This window comes from Fusarium phalaenopsidis (assembly GCF_050370095.1).
Source record: "Fusarium phalaenopsidis strain FUZ10S chromosome Unknown contig_32298, whole genome shotgun sequence".
NCBI lineage: Eukaryota > Fungi > Ascomycota > Sordariomycetes > Hypocreales > Nectriaceae > Fusarium > Fusarium phalaenopsidis.
The window spans coordinates 1,971,566-1,996,449 of NW_028145407.1; the positions used below are offsets into that span (position 1 = coordinate 1,971,566).

Below are 24,884 nucleotides of genomic sequence, written 5' to 3' on the forward strand. Positions count from 1 at the left end.
GATGATGTCATATAATAAATCCCCTTTTCTTTTCCACCATTTCACAAACCACAGCAAGCTGGCGTCCATCCCTCTCCTTTTCCCCCTGCTCCCGCTTGGTTCGGCAGTAGCCCTTCCGTCCCCAAGATCGAGCTGGCAGCGGCATCTAACCCCAATCTCTCCAGCCTCCACTCTCGTAGCTTTCCCCTCGTTCATAAGGTTTTTTTAGACTATTTTGACCGCTTCGACGGCGGTGCGATCGATGTGTGGACTACGGAACTTGAGACGCCAATCGACGGCTTGAGACGGGCTTGTTTGCGGGTGGCGGAGCCGCAAAAAGTGTGTGTGACATGAATTGGTCGCAAGCTTGAAGACTGGAGCAAGACTACCGTTTATTTGGAAGGCCGAAGCTTTGTTGTGTGGTTGGCTTACGTGAAGAGATCCGTGTGGACCAGCGGCCTGATCTGAGAGTCCGTCGTCGACGATGCCAAGATCGACACTGTCAAGGTCAGTATCAACAGTAGCAAGACATGTGGCATTTCAAGCCACGTTTTTCTTCGGGCGAACGGCCGACGATCACAACAGGTAGAGAGTCGCCCTACGAGCCCAAAACCTGACGTTGATCGTTAGAGTCAGGCCACGCCCTGTACTAGTGTCTCATCAACGTAACGCTCAAAGGGGCCAAGTCCATGCCTCTTTTTGATGATGTGATTATGCTCGCAGTGTGGTATTGCAACACAGTTTCATCCGCGTATGGCTTCATAAGCCACGGCTTATGCGGGCATGACTCGTAGTACCGATAAGCACACCGAGACCGAGTTGGAAGGACGTTTACACAAACGGGATTTCAAATCGCCGATGGATGCGGCCGTTTAATGGGATAAAGTTTCTCTTGTGACAAATTCAGGGTAGTGAACCTGCCTCTTGGGTTCAGGCGTCAACGCGTGCGTCGCCAAGGGGTTCGAGCGCAGCAAGGGCCGATAAAGAGCGTGCTTTTGGATATGGCAAATTCCTGGGGTGGCCATTGGCCCTGGGAGAGACGTGCTCACATCATTGGCCAAAGGAGACATGGGTTCCAGGGAAGAAGACCCCTAACTCAACACCAAGACTCCCTGTAGTCCCGCCCGGGTTCGTCTCCCCGGGATCCGCGGGCCCGTCAAGCCCAGGCCATGCCGAGATGACGCAGCCAATCTCGATGCCCTTGTGTGCCATGCCCACCGTATTCACCTGTTCCATCTGTCACTTTTCTTTTCCCCTTCGCTGAAGCCGATGAGGGAAACTTGACAGAGAGATGCGCCCTTTGTTGCTCCGTGTGGCTTGCCCAAACGTCTAACCTGAATCATGTCCTCTCCCCGGGATTACCGACTTTTAGCTTTCCCCTAGAGGCCAGCTCTGCATGCAGGGGGCTGCAGCTCTGGCCAATGGCTCCGGCTGAGAATGACCCCAGGAGACCAAGCTACCGATCATTGACGCTGCAGCCGCAAAGCAGCAAGGGCGGCGATCACAGGGATTCTGGGTCTCTCGTAAATAAACCTGCCCCAATTTCTTGTTCTCCACCAGAAGTAAGCTTTTGTTCACGTCCTCTCCTCCTCCTCTCTCCCTTCCCCTTCGCGTTGACAGTATCATGATCGGCCTCGTCGCCGCGGCAGCGACCTCCTCGCCATGGCTGCCACAGGAGAGACGGGTCCCATCTCGGCGCCGCTTGTCATCAACATGGTCATCGCGGGCTTCTTCGCCGTGGCCTGCTACAACTGCGTCGAGATCCTGATCTCCCTGCTGAACCGCTTCAAGCGCCACGAGGGCCTCTACTTCTGGAGCATGCTCACCGCCACCCTGGGCATCGTCCTGCACTCTATAGTAGTCCTGCTGCGCTACTACAGCCTCGGCCCCAATTTCCCGCTCTGCGTTTTGACGTGTATCGGATGGTATGGCATGGTCACGGGTCAATCTGTCGTTCTCTACTCGCGCCTTCACCTCATCGTCGACGACAAGACAAAGACGCGCTGGGTTCTCGGCATGATTATTACCAATTTTTTTATTCTTCACGTACCCGTCACCGTTCTGTTCCTCGGCAGCAACACCAGGGATTCTGACCGCTATCTGGCCGCCTTTAATATCTACGAGCGCATCCAACTCGCAGGCTTCTTCCTCCAGGAAACCATCATCTCAGGCCTCTACATCTGGGAAACCGCACGGGGTCTCAAGCCCATTTTTGCCATCAAAAAGGCCCTAGAGCGGAAAATCATCAGAAATCTCATAATCGTCAATATTCTCGTCATCCTCCTCGACATAAGCCTGCTCATCACTCAGTACCTCAGCCACTTCCAGATCCAGACGACGTACAAGCCCGTGGTCTACAGCATCAAGTTGAAGATGGAGTTTGTTGTGCTAAACAAGCTGCTGCTGCTCGTGCAGCACAAAGACTGCAATTGCATGCACATCAATGCCGATTCTGGAGGTATCGGTGCTATTCACGATGACGGCATCCAGTTGCATCCAGTTCCAGAGGCCGCCAATAATGTGTCGTCAAGGACAAACAATCGTGGCCAACCCATGACGTCCCCATTCAACTTGTTTCACATGACGGACCCTTATTGTATGTTTGCGAGCCCATGCTTTTTCTTGCTGATGTTGAGACCCTGACAGATGCGAAGGAACCTCTGTCTCGTGTAGACAGCACTATTTCTTCTCGAGGACTTGTACCTTCTGGCTCCTCGTCTTCGGTGTATCCTCTTGATCAGACAGAGCATGTTTCTCATGTCGATGACCAAGCTACCGATGTCACTGCAGCGACATCCCAACCGAGCATGGCACGCCAAAGCTACTGGCCGGTGGTGTCTCCGTTTAGAAGGAAAGACACGTGAAGTGGCAGACGATGCCAAGAACATATCACACCACCATGACTAAAGAGTCATTACGGCTGAGGCAGTCGAAGCTGGAAGCGGATTGGACAAGGGCTATGGTCGATTTCCGAATCCGCACGACTATCTGCCACCGTCACTCTGAACAGTCGAATACGACGCGTCGAAATTCCTGAGACGCTATACTGCACCCAGTATTGGGCATGCCAAACCTTTGAAGAACCGGCATCTCGATATGAAGGATCTGGAAATCCTGTGGGAATGACGGATCTTTTACTGGGCAGCACTCTGCAGGCCTTGATAAGCCGTACGGATAACAGGACGTATGTGCTAGGCTGCGAATGGGGGGTCACAGGACCCAATCATCTGGAACCAACGCCAGATGTATCATGTGGAGGGTGAATGAAGGGGAAATGTGTATAATTGTAACGGCCTCGATTAACTTGATACCCCTGGCCAAGGAGCCTATGTCTTTGGCTGAATCTTCTTTACCGGAGGGCAATATGAGAACTTGCTAGCTTGGGAGAGGAATTAGTAGATGAGAGCAAGTAAGCAAGGAACCAATAAAGCCCTGCAATATATCATATTAAAAAGTTGCGTGATGTCACCAAGGTTCCCATAGTGATTCGTCAATAGCAAGAAGAGGGCAGAGCTATGCCCGTTGTGCCAGTAAGGTTAAATTATGCGAGATATGGCGCAGGAAAATTTCCTCAAAGCTTTATTGCGAATGAAAATGTAAGACTGCTTGATATAATCTCTCGATGTGAGTTGAGACTGTCGCTACCTCGACACCTTCCAACGATCGTCCCTCATTGGGAAATACGGTCAAGCCCGTCAAACAGCGTTGTTCGATAGAGCGAGCAGATAATGGCGAATTTTACTGCTTGTGTCATTGGATAACACTATGATTTCGATCCCCGGTGTTGGTTCTCTATCTATATGAGCAGAACTCTCTCAAAGTAGATCTGGAATCTAGTGTCTCGAACCATGTCTACCTACTCTGGCTCCGTGGATTTAAACAACCATAAAGGAAATAAAATTATAGTATTTTACAGCTTGGCTTTGGTTATTTTCGCGTCCTTCATTTCTGCCACATCCAAGGCAACAAAAAAGCGCGAGGAGGCGTTGTAGCCGCTGATGATCATAGCTGCAAGTTCTTTCGTTAGCGAACACATCATACGTGTGCGTGCATATCCTGCCACGAGCCCTTCTGCATGTAATATTGCATGGTCCAAATGCAACGGCTTGAGTCTGCTCCAACAGCCAGGAAGAACAAATAAACAAGGAAGACTTACTGAACTCGAAGACCTGCCTGTCATCTTCCAGATGCTTTCTCATGGCCTCAAAGATTTCATCGCTGACATTGATGTCCTTCGTTACTGCATCGACATAGCGCATGAGATCCCACAGTCGGGCGCTCAACCCGCCCTCCCCATCAGAGCCCTTTTGTCCTGGAGCCGCTGTCCTGACCGTCTCGATCCCTTCTTCGCTAACCCCTGCCTTCTTGAGCATGGGCGCATGCGCGTTCCACTCGACAGCGGCGCCAGTCAAGACTCCGACGCGAGACATTGCCAACTCGACCACATCTGCAGGTAGCGTCGACTGGGATCGGAGAGCAGTAAAGAAACTCAAGAAACCACGGGCGAAGGTTGGGGAAATGAGCAAGGTGCGGAAGAGAGGTCCAAGACCGCGCTTGCCGACTTGTGCTTGTAATTTCTGCAGGAATGCTTGGTCCGCGGGGTCGGAGAAGGTTGGCGGATCTGGCGTGTACTTGAGGCGCATTTTGATTATATCTGTTGGTGTATAAATAAGAGTGGCTCTGGAATATTGCGTATTTATAAGACTTTATCGCAGATTATTCAATGCTACTGAGAAAGCACAGAGTATAGTGGCAGGAAAAGGAAAAGATAGGATATAAAGAAGCATATATCTCTGGGGAGATAAGGTCTCAACTATATACTCTTCCCAAATCTTGCCGAGGCTCGTATAACTTAGTTGTCCGTGCCTCGGCTACTTTGGTAGACACTCAGTGTGCCTCGGAGACCTGATATAGGAGGGGTTGTAAACCAACTGGAGGACTTGATTACAAACCCCCGACCCCGAAGCCAGAAGGCACTCGCTACTATCCTGATGGTCTTTTATATTATCATACACAGAGACAGAAAACATCTGGATCTTGGAGTAAACCCCCGAAGAACAGCTAGATTAGGCGGGATGAGTGCAAACGAATTTGCTCTGCGAACTGTCTACGGCGGCTACGTTGACCTTGCTGGGATATAATTCTACTAATAGTCTCTCAAATTCATATAATATAGTAGCTGGGTTTGTTGTCACATGCAAGGCAAGGAGATGGGTCTCTGAGGTGAGGAGTGGGCTCCACTTATTGCCGCAAGCCGAGGTTCGCAGCATCGACCCCTATTTCCACGCCCCTAATTGGCCGATTTGGATGTGTCTATTATATTATGTCGAAGGAATGTTAAATCTATGATTGGTTTCCTTTATGATGAGAGAACCAAGGGAGAGAAACAAAAGAAATTACATAGAACAACCTTCAAAGTCTGCCAGATCGTTTGAACCTCTTCTCGGGTCGTTGTCATCTGGTCTCGGGGTTATGAAATCTGTCCACTAAGGCCAACATCAGGTAACCAATAGTTCTGCTAAAACACCGAAATGAGACCCCTAGCCTGCCTGTTGCGGTCGTCTGAGCGAGGCCCGGGGCTCAGCTCTCCTCATCAGCAGCTGCCATCAACTCATACAGCCTCACTACATCTCTGCTATCCCAGACTCCTTCCCTGCGATCCAATCTGCGCAACAAGTCCAGCGCCTGAATCTTGACATCAGCGACCGAAGGGTGGATCGCCAGCGCAGCGACAAAGTTCAAGCCTGAGATCAGGTCTCCATCTAAAGAAAAGGTAGGCTGGTTCATTGCAATGAGCGGCTCGGCTGCACATGTTGCTGCGGTCATGAAGTCGTAGAAGAAGGTGGGATCTGAGATGGGCCCTGAGATGGGCTCGTCTGGGGCCAGGACGGCACTGGTCAACTTCCAGAACTGCTGTGTTAGGCAGAGATTGCGTAGCTGCGAACTGCTTTCGGCCGAGAGATTGGTTTGATTGACGCACGGCATGGCTTCAAAACGAGAATTCCATGCAGCAAAGTTCTCGTGTATCATAGCTAGTCTCTTCTCGCTTTCGACGTCGTCTGTATCATCGTCTTCACATTCAACTCGACTATACCAAGCATTGGCGGTTCGCTGAACATTGAGCCTCTGCAATTCGTATGAGGCTTCGTCCAGGTCTCGGAAGGGGTGAGCGGACATCATGTTCAGGTTGGCGTTGGCTTGATACCACAGTGATACCCCTGAGGCAATGTTCTTTCGGCAAAAATTAGATGATTCGGTGCTAAGGTGTGAAAACATGTCGACGAGCTTCTCGTTCACTACACCCTCGTCAGGTTTATAGCCGTTGAGATACGAAGATAGTAACTGGCTGCCGGATCGGAGGTGTCGAAGCAAGTCGTCGTATCGACCCATTAGTCCCTCGACGGAAACGAAGAGCAGACAGCATATCAGGATGCAGTGTCTGTTATAAACGGAATCAGCAGACATGGACGGCATGATTACTGAAATGGCCTTGTTGTACTGATGAATGGCGATGCGTTCGAGCTTGAAAGGTTTTAGGTGCGCGGTAGACCGAGCCATGAGTAGTCGATGGGACGCACCAACGGCCACCATGCTGTATCTGACGGCCTCGCAGTGGTGAGCCAACGGGAAAGCATAGCGAAGCCAAAAGTTGGACGAATCTGGGGAGCTCAAGAGTTGCTTTGCCGTCCAGTGTAGGAAGTGATGGAAGTAGAATTTCTCCCAGTCTGTGGAGAACATGACTTCGCTGATGGCCGGGGGAAGCTTGGTCTGTTGAGCCAGTACTGACTCTGCCTTGCCCTTCGGTTTCGCGTTCTTTCGTTTTGGTGGCATTGCGTAGCCGTCGCACTTGAATTTTTCGTTGATGCAGCGACGGCAGACGGGTTTTTCTTCGTCGCATTTCACACGTCGAATCCTAAGCACCATGTGAGCTAACAAGCCGAGACTCAATGTTCTGATAGGACTCACTTGCTGCATGGCGTTAGTTCAGCTTAAGGCGGAGAGACGGTGAGGGAACATGCCAGGTGATGCAGCCGGTGCGGACCTTGTGACTGAAAGCCCGCTTGAACTTGGGCTTGACGGGCGTGGTCACGGTCATGGTTTCCGGAGTCTTTATCTTCGTGCATGTGAATGAAGTTGGAAATGTAGGGCCTCGAGGCATCTAAGTAGTCCATCCGTATATTGAGGTCAGCCAATGGGTGGGTCGTCAATCTCAGAAAATGTGGACGGCGAGGTCCTTGTTTATGCGGATGGGCCAATCAGAATCCTGGTTCTAGTCCGAAATGCGAAGGACCTTTTTTTTCCCCTTCTAGTTCTGTCGTGGCTGATTGTCCAGCTTAGTTAGATAGCATCTGTTCTCACCGTTGGTAGAGGTGACTGGAAGTTCTCAACTGTGTTACGTCTCCCTCTAGTGGAAGATTATTCAGCCATTCTCTTAAAAGAGATAGAACCTGGTGGCAAATGAAATGCAGTTTGAGATAGAATATAGAGTCCAACAATGTAGGGTGTTCGTTTACGGAGTGGCCGAACCCACAGGCTGGGCTAATCCACGCCCCAATTACCAACTTCGGAACTCCGGCAGCCAAGCTGTCATAGCACGGGGGTCTTGGCCCAAGTAGCCTGTCAATATCTAGGCATTACTTTCGAGGGAACATGCAATCTAAATGCCACTCGAGGCCTCCTTGCCTTGGCATCATCGTATGGTGGAGGCTTTGGCTCGGCGAAGATTTTGACTGACCGAGGCCAAGAGGGAGGGCGTGGACGGGACATGCCGTCCTCATGATAGGCTTCAGTTAGTATAAATACATTGGTGCTTCACTGTTGTGTCAACCCTGTATTGACGTTATTCTCTGTATTACCTTGCCCAATATGGACCTCTTTACCAAAGAATCAAAACCTGACGACAGCGGTATCAATTCTTCTGTATCTCATTTCAACGCCACTACTCTACACTACCTGTCCCATGTGTTCCGTCAAGGTCTTGAACAAAGACAACAAGACTGGAGCAACCGGATGATTCGGGAGTTTTTGCAATATTCTCAACGACAAACCGTGACGCCTGATTCTGTCCAGCTGGCGGCAAGAGATCATCTCGATGAAGAAAGCTTCCTGACATGGATGGCATCGCCCAACTGCAACATCACCAACCCACTCAAGGCAGAGGACTTGACATGGCCTTTGGCAAGCTACTTCATCAGCTCCAGTCATAACACTTACTTGACCGGCAACCAACTGTCAAGTGACTCCTCAACGCAACCATACATAGACGCATTGCGTCGTGGATGTCGTTGCGTTGAGATTGATGTTTGGGACGGTAGAGCATTCGTTGCAAGAAGTAACTCGGATAGGAGCGTCGACGGAACTCAAAGGTCAAAAACTAGACTTGAGCGACTTTCGACAAGATGAAGGCCTCGTTTCAAGACAAGCGCGAGGATGAGGCCGAAGGACGGGGGCTCGAGCTACGGAACACGACATCAGCTTCTTCAAGGACTTCTAGCAGCCACGGTTCATTATCTGAGAAAGACAAAGTCTTGGCTATTGAGCCCCGAGTTCTGCATGGATACACTCTCACTAGGGAGGTCTCTTTCCGTGACGTTTGCGTCGCCATAAGGGACAGCGCCTTCGCCACCAACGACCTCCCCGTCATTGTATCCCTAGAAGTTCACTGCTGTGCTGAGCAACAACTTGCCATGGTTCGTATTATGCGGGAGATTTGGGATGGCCTACTTCTGGAGGAACCTGAAGTTGAGCCCGTGGAGCTACCAAGCCCAGATTCCTTGCGCAATAAGTTGCTTATCAAAGTCAAGTACGCGCCACCTGAAGAGCCTGTTTCTGCTACAAACAGTGACAATGAAGAGGGAAACAAGTCAGCCACCCCAAACAAGATGACCCAAGACCTGAGCAGCATGGGCATCTACACTCGTGGCATGACTTTCAAAGCTCTCAATTCCCCAGAGGCGTCGAATCCGGTACATGTTTTCTCATTCTCAGAAACTAAGGTGCAGGACGTACTGGATACACACGCCTACGAGCTTTTCAACCACAACAGATACTATTTCATGAGGACGTATCCCAGTGGTGCCCGTATTGATCCATCCAACATGGATCCATCGAGCTTCTGGAGAAAGGGCATCCAGATGGTGGCGCTGAACTGGCAGACGTGGGATACGGGAATGATGATAAATCATGGCATGTTTTCGGACACACAAGGGTGGATTTTGAAGCCTCCAGGTACGTATTACAGCAAAAGTTGATGAGTCTCTGTCTTATCAGCTCTCAGGATATCGTCCGTATCTCCAGGGCAAACCAGGCTCAAACACGATCAACACCAAAGACATCAAACTTTCCATGACCTTCTACTCTGGTCAAAACATCCCTCTTCCGGAAGGCTGTACATCCCCACGAAGATTTAGCCCGTACGTGAATGTGGAACTTCACGTCGAAGGACCTGGCGACGACCATGGCGTCGAAAGCGAGACATACGAGCGCGAGGAAAAGTACACGGATTTCACAACGTCACGCAAGGGCTACGACATCGACTTCCAGCAAGACCACCTTAGTTTCCCGCACATTAACGGGGTCTTGGAAGAGCTGTCGTGGGTGCGCTTTCAGGTCATGGATGAGGGTTTCAAGTGGGATGAGTTGGCAGGGTGGGCGTGTATGCGGCTGGATCGGCTGGGAAACGGATATCGATTTGTGCATCTGTTGGACAGTAAAGGGATGCCAACAGAGGGGGTGATCTTAGTAAATGTCGAGAAGATCGTAACTTGAAAAAAAAAAGGACCAGATCAGGTTTGCCTAATTGAGGTACTGTATCTATCTTGGCTGCAACACGGAGGCCCTGGCCAGGTAGGAGCGGCCATATCTCGGCGGCCTTCGATGGACCTTTTGCATACGCACATGGATATACTACAAACACATGAATACACCCCTGGTCAAGGATTATCCAAATGGCCCCTTACTTCAACTCTTGATCCTGTCCTTCAATCCAAGTTACACTGATTTGACTTTGGACTGGAATGCGTTTGATTAAAGGAGAGCCACATGCAGTCGAAGCAACATGAGGTAACCCAAGCGCTCGACACCGCCTCTGCAAGAGAAGAAGCACTATATCAACAATGAAGGCCTTAAACATGCCTGTCTGGCTAAGACGTCTTTTTTATGTATACTTAGCCCCAAGCTAATTCAAGAACAAGGCCAGGGGACGAGGCATAGTGCAACGCGGGGAAGTCGATCCGACCTCCGCAATGCTACCGGCAGTCGACGGGTAAAGCTCCGCTGATTTTCACGGGCAATTTCTTGCGGCACCAGCTCCGCAAATAGCTACATGCAGGTACGGGATTTGCTCCGCAGCCTTGCTCAAACTGCTCGCTTGCATCGAGCAGAGCTGCATCTTGCGGCCGGCAGAGCATTGCAACGATTCAAGATCCTAGCAGAGGTTGAAATACTACTACGCCATAAGCCTCTAGTTCATGAACGATCCAACGCTCCCCGCAAAGAAACCAACAATCCCAAACCTCATCAAGACAGACAAACCTGAATTCGCAGCCTCAAATCGAACCACCCTTGTCATTTGATATCCTCCCCCGCCCGGAGGAGCAAACCCGAAGGTAAAAAAGTCTCACCATCGGTTGCACCCCGCAAACTGTTCAGGCGCCTCATTGGCGGTGAGGCGTGTCATGTTACGCTGCTCCTGATCGTAATCATGTCATGATCCGACATGTGCCGGAGCCCACCCAACAACGAGAAAGAATTTTGACTTTCTGCTGGAAAAGCATCTTCCCGCATGCAGGAATGCGCTGCAATTACCGACTCAGCTCCTCGGTTCACACTTATTACCGCCCCCCTCCCTCTCCCCGCATTGCGTTGCTATAAAGTCATTGTTTGCTCTCCCAACCATGGCGACTGCTGCAAGAGTTTCCAGGTCTATCCTGATCAGATCATCACTTCCCGCGCTATCCGGTGCCACCAGAATCACTCCACTACGACGACTACAGCCCAGCCCATTCACCTTGAGATATCTGTCCACCATGAAGGCCCTCATCTACAATGGAAGCAATGCCGTGTCTCTGCAGGACAAGCCCAAGCCTGAGATCAAGTCTTCCACTGATGCCGTCATCAAAGTCCTCAAGACGACCATCTGCGGCACAGATCTTCACATCCGCAAGGGCGATGTTGCTACCTGTACACCCGGCCGTATTCTAGGCCATGAAGGAGTTGGCATCATTGAGTCGACAGGATCTGCCGTGGGACGCTTCAAGAAGGGCGACAAGGTCCTTATCTCGTGCATTTCGAGTTGTGCGACCTGCGAATACTGCCGCAAGGGCATGTACAGCCATTGCGTCTCTGGCGGCTGGATTCTTGGCAACACCATTGACGGCACCCAAGCCGAGTACGTCCGTGTTCCTCACGCGGACTCGAGTCTCCACCCAGTCCCTGAGGGCGTAGATGAGTCCTCGCTGGTGATGCTCAGCGACATTTTCCCCACAGGCCTCGAATGCGGCGTCCTCAACAGCAAAGTCCAACCAGGCAGCACAGTTGCTGTGGTTGGATCTGGACCTATTGGTCTGGCAGCCATCATCACGGCTCAGATGTATTCTCCATCCAAGATCATCGCCATTGACACAGACGCTGGAAGACTCGAGGTGGCCAAGAAGTTTGGCGCTACTGAAACCATCAACAACTCCAAGGGAGACGCCGTAGCTCAGGTCAAGGCTCTGACTGATGGAAAGGGATGTGACTCCGTCATTGAGGCTGTCGGCATTCCGGCGACTTTCAATCTCTGCCAGGAGCTCCTTGCTGCTGGCGGTGTCTTGGCCAATGTGGGTGTTCACGGCACCAAGGTCGATCTTCAACTCCAGAACCTTTGGGATAAGAACATTTGTGAGTTAAACTCCTTAGACTGTGCGAATGTGTGCAATGAGCGCTAACGTGGTTTGAATTAGCCATTACTACTCGACTGGTCGACACCGTCACCACGCCGATGCTGCTGAAGCTCGTTCAGTCCGGCAAGCTTCAACCCTCGCAGCTCATCACCCACCGTAGGAATCCCTGTAATACTTACAAAAGTCCTTGACTAACACATCCTCTAGGGTTCAAGCTCAGTGAGATGGAAAAGGCATACGAGACGTTTGGCGAAGCCGCCAAGCATGGTGCTCTGAAGGTGCTTATTGATGTCGACTAAGATGCAACGAAGAGATGAGTGACGACCAAGATTGATACAAGTGTGGCTTTGAAATTGTGGGTTTAGAGGAAGACGCGAGTCGTGGTTGAGAGGGTGCATGAAGGTGAATGGTGTTGGGTGATAAGGTTGTGTCAGAGTGTTGAAGCTCATCTTTCCTATATCCAATATGAAATTGTCCTCATGATATACACGGTTGTAAACTATATCATGCAAATGCATCGTGAGAACTCGCCAAGGCCTCTCTGTAGCATCGAGATAACCGAGACTGATCCTTCCGTTCTTGGCTCTCATCCTCCTGGTTTTATGCTGATGAGCATCGTAGGTGCAGCTATGGATCCTCCGTTAGGAATCTCCCCCGTTAATATTTAGGGTTGAGCAAGAAGTTATGCGCAATTGCGGAGCTACTGATCTGTCGTCAGGTATTTGTTTAGGTATTATGTATCTCACATCTCTAGCTGGCAATACTATTATCATCCTCGGGATTTTTTGACCAACACTGCACATATAATCCATGCATAATCTGAGAGACGAAGAGGCTGAGAGTTGCCCACCAAACGGAAATCTGGCTCCTTGCTGAGAGTCTTCGATCCCCCTAGCCGGAACGTCTATGCTTGGGAGAACCATTTCACTCATACTCAACCTCACATCGAGTTCACTGTGGCCGAACAACCTATACAAAGACGATCAATCACCACTTCCAAGGATGGGTTTCACCGCAGTCCAAGGCTAAGATGGGAATTGGCACCAGGCTCGGGCCCTCATCATAGCTTTGGACAGCGAATATCTGGGCATAGTGACGCTCCTGGTCGTCACATCGGGGCCGGGTTTGTGCGAAATACCCGAAGGGAGACCTTGACGGAAAGAACATCTTCGATGACAAAACTTGTTGACTAATTCTTGGGCACTCATGCGAATATTCAATAACGAATCACGAAAGATGGCTGGGTGGGTAATTGGCTTCACGCAATTGAGGCAACGTTGTGTGGTTTAGCGCTGCAGCTGGGCTCGCTATTATAGAGTACTTGAAAAGTCGAAATTACTGATACCTTACTTCATCAGCACAACCGACATGATTCCGAGGTACGCTACAACTACTAGGCATGGCTTAACTAGCTGATTCCCAAGAGAAAGCCATCCTGCTCTACCAGCTATCCATACCTCCCTGCCCCCAATCCTGTTAATCGCCGTCACTGGAGTTGCCCTGGCGTCCACTGGCCGAAATTGCCTAAGAGTAGCCGTGCTCCGCACCTGAGATCTCTTCGTGGTCTCTTCAATTAGTGGCGAGAGTTGGTGCTGCAGCTCATGGCGAATCATGTTCCTCACATGGTCCTCAGAGACTTGTATCTGACGAGATATGGTAGAGAAGCCTTCCTCTAAGCTTTCTTGGGAGATGCCAACAGCAGAGTCCAAACTTCCCATTTTCTCACTGAGGTCTTCTATTCCCTTTTCGATGTCAGTTCGTATGGTTCTTTCATATCTGTCCTGCTGCTCGATGAGAGATTGTAGATAGGTCTCTGTTGAAGTTTGGGAACAAAGAATCTCCTCAGAGCGGCTGCTGCTCTATTAGTTAGACCAATATGGCCACAGATTAAGTTAAAGAGAAACTTACAAGTCAAGTGCCTGGAGATGAAGCAAAAGGGTTGTTTTGTGACCCTCAAGCCTCTGCAATGCTCTCTCTGTCTCGGATGACTTCAAAGCCAGGACAATTTTCACCCTCAACTTGGTTGGATCCTTGCCAGCTGTTTCCTTCTCGAGGGTAGAAAGCTCTTGAGTCAAGCTATTGAGTTGACTGCTGAGGGCCTTCTTTTCAGCCTCATTCAGGCTCTGACCATCAACCGTTTTGCGTATCAGTTGGATTGTGCTGTGAACATCCCGAATTACTGCCTCTTTCTTAGTCGAGGCTATCAAATAAACACTTGCATGATGGCAAACCGGTAACGTGACGGTGAAACTCTGGTTGCGAATCGTGCAGTGCCGAGAAGAAGCCATACAAACAAATGCACGTTCGGATCGAGGCGTCGGTGAGTTGCACCAAGCTAGCTGCTACGCCAGCTACAGCCAGCGTTTCGGCCATGTCGAAGATGAAGCAAGATCTGAAGACTAGGACTGGCGAGTCTGGAGAGAGTCAAATTTGGCAGATATAAGGAGTTGCAAGGTCAACAAATAGTATTGTTAGCGGGGAGCAGAGGTGTTTCCGCAAGGCGGTTTTCAGGCAGCAATGCGACAAGCCATTATGCCATTTCGGCCTTGCTCGTCAACTTGGCAGTGGCTGATATGGAACCAAGCCACTGCACTGCATTGTTAGAAGGTCTCAGTCGTTTGAAGGGCAGTCACGTGGCCACCCTTGAGCTATACGCATCACATGCCTCAACTATAGGTTCGTCTCGAAACTGACGAGCATGCGGAAATTGGGCGGGCTCATGACAGGAACCATATAATGGAATTCAGGCAAAAGACCTCTGGCAAATAACCATCGTCTTAGTGCGATGGCACAAATCTTCGAGTGATCTGCAAGGTTTATTCAGTGAATTTGACAGGCTAAGTGCAACTAGGTCATCGTATGCCCATTTTCTTAATTCAGCCTCCGTGTTTGTTCCAGGCAATCCAAGGTGATAGCGAGTTCCTTAAAGTGCGTATAAGATTCTTCGAGTATATTTCTTCACCTTAATGGCTGAGTTTCTTTGCTTCTTCTCATACAGACCGACCTACATCCGGGCAGGTATGAGTACAAAACCACTGCCATCCGTATCAAATCTGTCTTGCCCAACCATCGCTGAGGATGTATAATAGTTCTTAAATAAGGTCAAAGCTTTGATGGTCGTGACCGACGCTGATGGCGAGTTGCATAGGGTAGTGACTGGGTGAGGAGGCTTGAAAAATGGAGAAAGGCCAGGTCTAGAAGCATTCCGTGGGGGTATGCAAAGCCGAAGAACTACTCTGGGGCCGGCCGCTTGTCCGGCGACCGAGGCTAGGGAGACGTGAGAGGTCATACGAGTCCTTGCACGGCTGTCTGGGGAGCTGTGGCTCGTACCAGACATCTTACTGAGGCTGAATTTTAGGCACCTAAGATAAAATGTGCATCTCAAGAAACTGTTGACAGGTCTTGGCCTCTTTAAGATTGGTGTTCGCCAAGCGTTCAAGACAACGCCTTTCACCTTGACATCGAACGCTTGGCGATTGTGCCGATGACCGCCCAAACTTCTCTAATTCATAGCGTCATCCAGCGGCAAGAGAACGAATCTGCTAAGCGTGATCCTACGGGATGTAACCAAACCAAAACGTCGCTGATCAAATCCACTCTTGCAGTCCCCGGCCCGGCATCAGCCCTTGAGCAATATTCACATGGTCTTATCTTACGTAGCATCGAGCCCATCGCTAAGCTGGTACAGAAACCTATTGGTCAGTTTATCCATAAGCTTCAGTGGTATGCCTGTATAGTGGACACACCCCGTTCGAGAAGGCAGTCGGCCGAAGTCCGAACCACCAGGGTCCACAACCCGGTAAAACCGGCCGGTTGGGAGCCTCAAACACGCGACGGGAAGGGCTTGCATACGAGAGATTTCGCGTAGCCCAATAAGATTGACCTAAAAGTTCGAGACCGGCCAGAACCCGCGGCTTGTACGGCAGCCAACCCTGCGAACTCTAAAGACCAAACCCTTGAGAGATAAGCGGGTGCTCCGTGGCATGGGCCCGATCACGCAAGAGGTCCACTCGCTGTCGCGATGGGGAGCCATCTCACATAGAGCAGTTCGAGAGTGGAAATAACTCGCGGGAGGCGAGTAGAACCGTTTGTTGCGTGCGAAACTATGGAGCTACTCTGGTGTGATTGTGGGCTCACGGTCTTTTTGAACTTCTGTAATAAAGCCAAGACGTTTCGCAACGACGAGGCTCTTCATCCAACACACTTCCTACCTCGTTTTCCCTTGAATACACTTCAAAATGGGTGTGGAAGAGTCCAAGGATCTATCCAAGGTCAGCAGCCAAGAGCAATCCGGCGAAACAGCCGTCGTCTCTGAAAAGTTTGCCGACGCGACCCTCCGCATCGTTGAAGAACATGGCGACGAGTTCGGACCTTTGACCCCTGAAAAGGAGAAGAATCTACGACGCAAGCTTTACTGGTATGTCATGGGGTTGCTGTCAGCTATCAACTTGTTGCTCTTTGTAAGTCGGAATTTGAGTTTGGACTATCGGGTCTTGGCTAATGCGAGATAGATCGACAAATCGACTCTTGGCTATGCTGCTATTTTGGGATTGTTTGAGGAGACTGGTATCAACAAGGCGCAGTACAACAACCTCGGTACCTTTTTCTATGTTGGTATGTACACTCCCCAAGGCCCTAATCCAACATCAACTCATCACTATCAGGTTATCTCGCTGCACAATGGCCCGGTCACTATGCCATGCAGCGTCTTCCCCTGGGAAAGTTCGTCGCCGGCCTCATCTTCATGTGGGGAGCTACCATCCTGCTGCATTGCGTAGCTACAAAGTACGCTGGCCTTGTCGTCCTCCGCTTGGCACTAGGAGCCAGTGAATCCGTTGTCGTCCCCGCCATGGAGATGACCATCGGCATGTTCTTCAACCGTCACGAGCAGTCATTCCTGCAACCTTTCCTCTGGGCGACTGCAGCTGCCGCACCAGTCTGCGCTGCTTTTATCTCGTACGGCCTCCTCTGGACCCACAGCAGCGTGCTCCCCTGGAAGCTATTCATGATCATCACAGGCAGCATTTCAGTCCTCCTCTCCGTCGTGGTCTGGTTCTGGTACCCAAACAACCCAGCTGATGCAAGGTTCCTCAACCTGGAAGAAAAGGTCCACACCATCAAGCGAGTGCATGAGTCAAGTCAGAGCTCCATCGAGCAAAAGCAATTCAAAAAGGCACAATTCCGAGAGACCCTTCGGGATCCAGTCTCATGGCTTTTCTGTCTGCAGGCCTTTACGCTCATGATGTCCAACAACTTGACCTACGGACAGCAGAACCTCATCACAAAGGCTCTCGGTGTGACAAGCTTGGGCTCAACACTTGTCGCTGCGGCAGGTGGTGGCTTTGGTATTCTCGTGTGTCTTGCTGGTACGTGGGCTCTCAAGTGGTGGCCGTCAAACCTCGCTCTCCATGGACTTGTCTGGTGCATCCCAGCCATTGCCGGTGGTATTGGCATGGTGGCCATTGACTGGGACGAGAAGCTGGGCATGCTGGCCTGTCTTCTTCTCGCTGGCCACACCTACGGAAACACCTATATCATCGCTCTCGGTTGGGCCACCTCGTCCGCAGCAGGCTACACCAAGAAACTCACCCGTAACGTCATGTTCATGCTCGGCTACAGCGTAGCAAACCTCATCTCACCTCAGATCTGGGTTCCCAAGGATGCCCCACGTTACTATGGCGCCTGGGTCACCCAGATCGTCGTCAGCTGGGTCGGCACGCCCGTGATCTTGTACATCATCCAGTTCATCTTGAAGAAGAGGAATGCTCAGCGCAAGGCGTGGGCGGCCAGCCTCACAGAGGAGGAGAGGTTGGCTCACGAGTTTGGAGAGGTTGAGCAGCTTGATGAGAGTGGGAATGTAATCCGCAAAAAGGTCGAGATTGCGCTGCTGGATTTGACTGACTTGGAGAACCCCTTTTACATTTATCCGATTTAAGCTATGCGTCAAGCTTCTGCTTTGGCACTGGCTCGAGGAGAATGATTTGTAGAATAGTTCTAGACCGAAGAAGGAACCAAAATGTGTCGTTATCCTTGAAGACCATGGCGTAGTCCAATACCTTTGATGTCTAGCATGCTAAACATTGCAGCAGTTACGTCGCGCATCATCAATCATCATCATAATCATTTTCATATCTACCTATCAGTCTCTTTTATGTAGCGGCTCTGAACTTGAAACTTCAGCAAGTAGCTTGATACCATTGGTCCAGTCCCATAGCCAGTGCTGGACATGGCCATCACTGTTCAGCCCCTTCAGTACTGTGGGTTCTGCCCATATCCCCCACCCTGATGGTAACCCTGGTTCTGCTGGTAACCTTGGTTCTGGTAATCCTGGTTTTGATAGCCCTGGTTCTGACCCTGCTGGTACTGCTGAGGGTTGTACTGCTGATGTTGCTGGTACTGGTCTGGCCGATACTCTTGCTGCTGGTATCCCTGATGATGCGGGGGTTGGTACTCCTGGGACTGCTGATGCTGCGGAGGTCGGTACTCCTGGGACTGCTGATGGTAGTCAGGCCGGTAGTCCTGCTGCTGTTGATGCTGCGGGTCATTGTATCCATGTCCCTGGTTTCCATGCTGCTCATGAGAAGGAGGACGACCTCCCTGTGAAGGGGGCACAGGGTTGTTGGCACCACCAAGGTGTGCGCCCGACGTCGGCGCTCCCACGCTGACACCCTCGTTACCGATGTCATCTGGCACCGAGATCTTGACGTTGGGCAGGTACTTCTGCACCTTTTGCTCCACCATCTTCTGCACGAAAACCCAGCTCTCGCGCTCAAACTTGCGGTGTCCTCCGTTGACGACACCCAGGATGCTCTCCCGCAGAGTCTCCTGCACCTTGCGCACCAAGCCGCGGATCTTGTTGACCAGCTTCGACTTGATGTCGTCGCCAAAACCACGGTCCGCGTTGGGTTGGGCGTCGCGGTCGAGCTGCGAGTCGAAGGGGTTGCCACCGAGGATCTTCTCAAGCGGGCGCTGGAACTGGTCGGGGAGAAGCTCGAATAGCTGCTTCTCGATGCCTCCGAGGATCTTGCGGAACTCGATACGGACTTCTCTGTGGACTCTGGCGAGACCGGTGCTCAGTTTATCGCTGATGACCTTGGAGAAGCCACTGCCACCCTCTTTGTCATCGCCGTCGCGATCACGGTCGCGATCACCGAAGCCTCTCGAAGCGCCCTCGTCGGAATGCTTCTTGCTTCCAAACAGACCTCCCAGCCCCTTCACAAGATCCTTGACCTGGTCCTCAATCTCGCCCTTGACACCATCGCCAAGGTCCCGCGTGCTTGTGTTGCCGCGCAGCCAGCGCTTGATGTGCTCCAGAGCGATACGAGTGAACTGCTCGGCGATGGGGGCGTGCTGCTCTCGGAGCTTCTCGCCGACGTGCTCCTTGATTTCAGGGCTGATCATGCGCGCCTTCTCTTCTGGGTTGCGGGCGGCGTCCTTCACAGTGTCGCTGAGGATGCCAAGGAGGCCATCCAGCTCAAACTTGGGACCTCCTGATCCTCTGCCGTTGTCGTCGAGGCGATCTTGAACGACATTGATGGCGGCCGAGAGAAAACCTTTAGCTGAAGAGAAGTCGTTGTCACCTCCTCCACGAGAACGTGTCTCACCCTGACCACCACGCGAGGCGCCCTCAGTGATGTCAAAAATATCCCGCAAATCATCACCAGCCTCGTCAGTGATCTTGGTGAAGCTGCGGGTCAGCTTGGCAATCTCGTCGGCAAAAGGCAGCGACTGTCCGCCGTAGGAGTCGGGCGCATCTTCGCGCAGGTCCCTCGAGTTGCCCTCGGAGCGCTTGCCATCCTTGTTGAAGAGCGAACGGAAGGCGTCGACGACCTGGTCCTCGAGGCTGTCGATGGTCTTTTGCTGAAATATCTCAAGCTCTTGGGTGATGCGGGGCTGGATCTGGGGGCCAAGGGAGTCGACGTACTCGTCCACCTTTTTCATGAGGACTTCTGGGACGCCGTGAGAAGACATGGCTGCGGTTGTAGAGGGAATAGAGTTGTGAAAGGATGTAGTTTAGGTAGGGCAAACCTTAACAGGGCAAGGGTAGATAGCTCCCGTTGTTGGTGTTTGTGAGGCAGCCAGAATGGATGAGCTGAGCTGAGCTGTTGTGCGTTGTCCCTCGTGGGGAATTTGACGTCAGCTTCAGCACGGGCCACCTCATGTTGTACCTCAAGATGTACCTTAACCTTTGACAACGCCAGCCACTTCTTCAACGGCTCCAAAAATAGATGCTGCCAACGCCTTCAAGAGACAATCAGAGCCTGATATGGCTTCAGGCAGTCATCATCAAGACAATTCATCTTGGCCTGATCCACCTCCCTCGCACCGATTCAGCGACATGAAGAACGTATGACAAGTAGAACAACACACAATATCACTGGAAAAGCCACTGTTACAGACTTGAGCAAGACCTGTAGCACGCTGCACTGTGGTTGAAGTCGAGGTAAACTACCCTCTATAACCTGTCCAAGGTTGCATTCGCCAAACACCGCCGGCGATCGGATCGGCACATTCTAGTTGCCGAGGTTAGCGCCGAGCTGTCCCGTCTGCGGAGTTCCGTGTGTGCATATCACATCCTGTGATGATTGTGACTAGTCTCCTGTTCATTCTTATTGATGCAAGCCTCCATCCTTCAGCTGACGCTCTTACGACAGGCCTTTCTTTTTCCCATCCCACAACTTCTCTTCTGAACTACTGCGTAGTTATTTAACGAACCATTCACCCCACCCATCGTCTCTGATCCTTATCACCTCTAACTTCGTGATCCACCATGTCCACCCCGCATCCCCTCTCTCAGCTGAATATCAGCGAAACCACAACAGCCCGCGATGTGGTTCGTCGCTCTCATCCAGGCACCGTCCTGAACTTTCGAGTCATCTTTCTTCTCGAGCCCCCAAAAGTCGATGTCGAGGCCTATCTAGAGCTTGAGCACTCTGGCAAGCTTACCGCTGAGTCGCCACGTCCACCAAGATTGGCCCAGGCTTGGTACGATGTCATTGGAAACACACGTATCCCGCAGTATCATGAAACGATTGTCGACTTGACCAAGGCCGAGATTGTTGACCAAAAGGTTATTGATCCCAAGAGCAAGCCCAGTCTGTCCATGTAAGTCCTCATCTCGCGAAGAAGAAGCCAAAGTGTTGACCGTCCTTATAGGTGGGAGTTTGACAAGGTAATCAAGTGTGTCGAGACTTCACCAGCCGTGAAAGTAAAAATCGATGAACTGCGCCTCCCCGAGGGCTTTGAAGTCGTCGTCGAGCCCTGGCCATACGGTGCCCCAGATCCAGGCGATGACGATGAGCGTGTCTTCCAAGCCCTCCTCTTCGCTCAGGACAAGAGGAGCGGTAACCCAGATTCCAACTTCTACGCGTATCCTCTACCTATTATCCCAATTATGAACTACAACACGGGAGAAATCATCCGTATCGACATGCCCGCTACCGGTGGAGGAGACGACCCTCTCACTGGTCGGACTAACTTTGGAGGCATCATAGATCACTGCGACACGGCAGAATACGTCCCAGAGCTTCTTCCCGACGGTACGAGACAGGATCTCAAACCTCTTACCATCGTACAGCCGTATGGACCCAGCTTCAGGGTTGACGACAACCTCGTGCGGTGGCAAAAGTGGCAGTTCCGAGTCACGTTCAACCCTCGAGAGGGTGCCGTGCTTCACGATCTTCGGTATGAGGGTCGAAGTGTGCTGTATCGTCTGGCCGTCAGTGAGATGGTACGCCTTGACACAATGTACTGCCTGGATTGGGTACACTAACATAACTAATAGACCGTCCCATACTCTGACCCTCGGACACCGTATCATCGCAAGCAGGCTTTCGATTTTGGTGATGGAGGCCTGGGCAATGCAGTCAACAACTTGACTCTTGGCTGTGACTGCCTCGGTGTTATCAAGGTTGGACTATAGTTCCACAAGTCGAATCCATGCTAACTGGAATAGTATTTTGACGGCGTGCTCGTCGACAATGAGGGCAACGCGACAGCAACCAAGAACGTCATCTGCCTCCACGAACAAGACAACGGCATCAACTGGAAGCACACCAACTGGCGCACCGGCCGAGCCGTAGTCACGCGTCGTCGAGAGCTCGTCGTTCAGTTCATCATTACCCTTGCCAACTACGAGTACGTCTTCAACTTCAAGCTTGATCAGGCAGCTGGCATCGTTGTCGAGGCTCGAGCGACAGGAATCGTCTCGGTTGTCAATCTGGACCTCGGGAAGACGGCACCCTGGGGAAACGTGGTCAACCCTGGTGTTTTGGCGCAAAACCACCAGCACGTCTTTTGCGTACGTATTGATCCGGCCATTGATGGGAGCAACAACACGGTGGTGCAAGAGGAGAGTCTTCCTGTGGCCATGGACCCGAAAACAAACCCCTACGGCAACCTATACGAAGTTCGCAAGACACCCATCACCAAGTCTGGCGGTTTCGACGTCGAACCTCTCAACAATCGCGTTTTCAAGGTTCAGAACACAGAAAAGATCAACCCGATATCTGGCAGGCCTGTAGGTTATAAGCTGGTTACCCCAGCCACGCAGAAGCTCCTCGCAGACCCTCGCAGCGTGCAGGCGAAGCGAGCTCTCTTTACACAACATCATCTCTGGGTCACCAAATATAAGGATGAAGAGCTATACGCCGCTGGACGGTATACCCACTTGGGCAAGAACGAGACAAGAGGCGTCACCGATGCCGCAGCGCGAAACGAGGACGTTCTCAATGAAGATATTGTCCTCTGGAGCTGTTTTGGTCTCACGCACAACCCGCGCGTTGAGGATTGGCCCGTCATGTGAGTTTCCAATTGAGATTATTGTAACATTTGATACTGACAAAGATTCACGTAGGCCCGTCGAGATTCTTCAGGTTTCTCTCACGCCCTCGGACTTTTTCACGCAGAACCCTGCTATTGACGTGCCTTCGGATAAGGACCTGGGTTCCCAATCAGCGGATGGATGCTGCAGGGAGCCCAGACTCTGAGCCAAGTCAGTGACTGGTATGGATGAAGTCGAAAGTGGCTCGATGAAGACAAAATACTACATTTCACTTTGACCTTGATACATGCAAGCCGGGTCAAAGACCTCTTGGATAATAGCAAGCACTACAAATACAAAAAAGCATTCATGTCCTGGTTGTCGTTGACGCGGAACTCCTCAGTTCGGTAGAAGGCGCATATTCTCGGGCGGAAATCGCGGAATGATTTGCAGCTCCGACCAAAGCCGATTCCGATCTTCAACTGCCGGTGGTGGCTCTCGATTTCGTGATCAACGATCTAGATAGATTTATATACAAGACTCGCCCCTATAATGCCTATTTTCTATAAAATACATATTAAGAAACGTGTTCAAAATGTCGTGGCTCACAATCCCGCGAGGCTCGCACTTTTCCCTCGCCAATCTCCCATTTGGCATCATCTCCACCACAGCCAACCCATCTCCTCGTCCAGCCGTCGCCATCGGTGATAATGCCCTCGACCTCTCACTTTTCACCCAAGAGGGAGGTTTCAACAAGCTTCAGGGCTTTCCCAAGGATAAACTCTCCGTCTTTAGCGAGCCCACTGTCAACTCATTCGCGGCGCTCGGTAGGCCTGTGCATCGATCTGTCCGGCAGTATCTGAGACAGGTCTTTGAGGCTAACACGCCTTTCCCCGAGGTCCTCAAGGACAACGAGTCTCTAAAGCAGAATGCCATAGTTGCGCTTTCTGAAGTCCAGATGCATCTCCCCATGGCAATCGGCGATTACACCGATTTTTACGCTGGCCGGAATCATGCCTTCAACGTCGGTGTCCTCTTTCGAGGTGCTGCCAATGCCTTGAATCCGAACTACAATCATCTCCCTGTCGGCTACCATGGCAGAGCCAGCTCTGTGGTAGTCTCAGGAACGCCACTGCGTCGGCCTTGGGGTCAAGTCCTCGCAGCTCCTGGAGACAAGACGCCAGTGTTCCGACCTTCTTCCCGATTAGACATTGAGCTGGAGCTCGGCATGTTCATCTGTCAGGGAAATGCCCTTGGTGAGCCTATCCCGGTCAACGAGGCAGAGAACTACATCTTTGGCTATGTTCTTGTCAACGACTGGAGTGCCCGCGATGTGCAAGCTTGGGAGTACGTGCCTCTTGGACCATTCAACTCGAAGAACCTAGGAACCACCATAAGCCCCTGGGTCGTCCTTGCAGACGCGTTGGATCCTTCCAAGTCAAAGGGTCTTCCCAACGACGTCGAAGTTGTGGAATATCTCCGCGAGAAACGAGAGGATAATGTTGTTGATATTCACCTAGAAGTGACTCTCAAGAGTAAGTCATGGATATCCATATGAAAGACTAGTAATCTGATTGAACAAACAGCCCCCAAAGGCACTGAAGCGGTCATTACTCGAACATCATCCACAAACCTCCTTTGGTCCTGGCCTCAGATGATTGCACACCACACCATCACAGGGTGCAACCTGCGACCTGGCGACTTTCTCGCGTCCGGCACCATATCTGGCACCGAGGACGGCACACAAGGCAGTTTTCTTGAGCAGACCCGTGGAGGCAAGTCGCCTCTGCGGATTGGCACAGGCGGCGAAGAGCGCAAGTTCCTCGAGGATGGTGATACTGTCATCATTCGAGGGTGGTCGGGTACGAATGAGGATGAACTCATTGGGTTTGGAGATTGTGCGGGACAGATTCTGGAGGCTTTGCCGCCTCGACAGTAGACATATCCACCGGTTGGAGGATAAGAACTCATTGGGCCTTGGAAAAAAATTCCATTAAAACCGCTGTGGAGGGTTACGTTCTTAACTGAGTCGAAGCCAACCTCTCAGTATCTCATCTACCAATGAGCCCGGGTTGATATTAAGTACCGCTTTGGTGTGATAGAATGCCTATATGAAGGCATCGGCTTAACTCTTTACTCCACAAGGAAGCAAAATCTTCCTTGACAGAAACAAGAAAAAGTCAATAACATTAAATAATCCATAATGCCTATATTCTACAGATATCACGTTCCAATTGGTGCGCTCCACATTCTCACTTAGC

The 24,884-nt window shown here is 51.3% G+C and overlaps 9 protein-coding genes across 9 annotated transcripts; 6 read left to right on the forward strand and 3 right to left on the reverse strand.

Moving 5' to 3' along the window:
• Positions 1 to 1,641: 1,641 nt before the first annotated feature.
• On the forward strand, positions 1,642 to 2,622 carry LRP88_07165 (uncharacterized protein; the record flags this gene model as incomplete). The annotated part of the gene is made up of 1 exon (XM_083243700.1): positions 1,642 to 2,622. The coding sequence occupies one exon, from the start codon at positions 1,642 to 1,644 to the stop codon at positions 2,620 to 2,622; it is 981 nt and encodes a 326-aa protein (XP_083100924.1).
• Positions 2,623 to 3,889: 1,267 nt separating this feature from the next.
• Positions 3,890 to 4,622, reverse strand: LRP88_07166 (carboxymuconolactone decarboxylase family protein; the record flags this gene model as incomplete). The annotated part of the gene is made up of 2 exons (XM_083243701.1): positions 3,890 to 3,987; positions 4,136 to 4,622. 2 exons carry the CDS (start codon positions 4,620 to 4,622, stop codon positions 3,890 to 3,892), a joined length of 585 nt encoding a protein of 194 aa, XP_083100925.1.
• A 937-nt stretch (positions 4,623 to 5,559) lies between these two features.
• Positions 5,560 to 6,810, reverse strand: LRP88_07167 (uncharacterized protein; the record flags this gene model as incomplete). Its single annotated transcript, XM_083243702.1, has 1 exon — positions 5,560 to 6,810. The coding sequence occupies one exon, from the start codon at positions 6,808 to 6,810 to the stop codon at positions 5,560 to 5,562; it is 1,251 nt and encodes a 416-aa protein (XP_083100926.1).
• A 1,568-nt stretch (positions 6,811 to 8,378) lies between these two features.
• On the forward strand, positions 8,379 to 9,747 carry LRP88_07168 (uncharacterized protein; the record flags this gene model as incomplete). Its single annotated transcript, XM_083243703.1, has 3 exons — positions 8,379 to 9,207; positions 9,257 to 9,634; positions 9,722 to 9,747. The coding sequence occupies 3 exons, from the start codon at positions 8,379 to 8,381 to the stop codon at positions 9,745 to 9,747; spliced, it is 1,233 nt and encodes a 410-aa protein (XP_083100927.1).
• A 1,259-nt stretch (positions 9,748 to 11,006) lies between these two features.
• On the forward strand, positions 11,007 to 12,160 carry LRP88_07169 (chaperonin 10-like protein; the record flags this gene model as incomplete). The annotated part of the gene is made up of 3 exons (XM_083243704.1): positions 11,007 to 11,859; positions 11,922 to 12,017; positions 12,069 to 12,160. The coding sequence occupies 3 exons, from the start codon at positions 11,007 to 11,009 to the stop codon at positions 12,158 to 12,160; spliced, it is 1,041 nt and encodes a 346-aa protein (XP_083100928.1).
• A 3,939-nt stretch (positions 12,161 to 16,099) lies between these two features.
• LRP88_07170 (major facilitator superfamily domain-containing protein) lies at positions 16,100 to 17,796 on the forward strand (the record flags this gene model as incomplete). Its single annotated transcript, XM_083243705.1, has 3 exons — positions 16,100 to 16,321; positions 16,373 to 16,475; positions 16,526 to 17,796. The coding sequence occupies 3 exons, from the start codon at positions 16,100 to 16,102 to the stop codon at positions 17,794 to 17,796; spliced, it is 1,596 nt and encodes a 531-aa protein (XP_083100929.1).
• A 314-nt stretch (positions 17,797 to 18,110) lies between these two features.
• LRP88_07171 (uncharacterized protein) lies at positions 18,111 to 19,832 on the reverse strand (the record flags this gene model as incomplete). The annotated part of the gene is made up of 1 exon (XM_083243706.1): positions 18,111 to 19,832. The coding sequence occupies one exon, from the start codon at positions 19,830 to 19,832 to the stop codon at positions 18,111 to 18,113; it is 1,722 nt and encodes a 573-aa protein (XP_083100930.1).
• Positions 19,833 to 20,631: 799 nt separating this feature from the next.
• Positions 20,632 to 22,849, forward strand: LRP88_07172 (uncharacterized protein; the record flags this gene model as incomplete). Its single annotated transcript, XM_083243707.1, has 5 exons — positions 20,632 to 20,966; positions 21,018 to 21,591; positions 21,646 to 21,726; positions 21,817 to 22,661; positions 22,717 to 22,849. 5 exons carry the CDS (start codon positions 20,632 to 20,634, stop codon positions 22,847 to 22,849), a joined length of 1,968 nt encoding a protein of 655 aa, XP_083100931.1.
• A 369-nt stretch (positions 22,850 to 23,218) lies between these two features.
• Positions 23,219 to 24,562, forward strand: LRP88_07173 (uncharacterized protein; the record flags this gene model as incomplete). The annotated part of the gene is made up of 2 exons (XM_083243708.1): positions 23,219 to 24,158; positions 24,210 to 24,562. 2 exons carry the CDS (start codon positions 23,219 to 23,221, stop codon positions 24,560 to 24,562), a joined length of 1,293 nt encoding a protein of 430 aa, XP_083100932.1.
• Between the last annotated feature and the right edge of the window lie 322 nt (positions 24,563 to 24,884).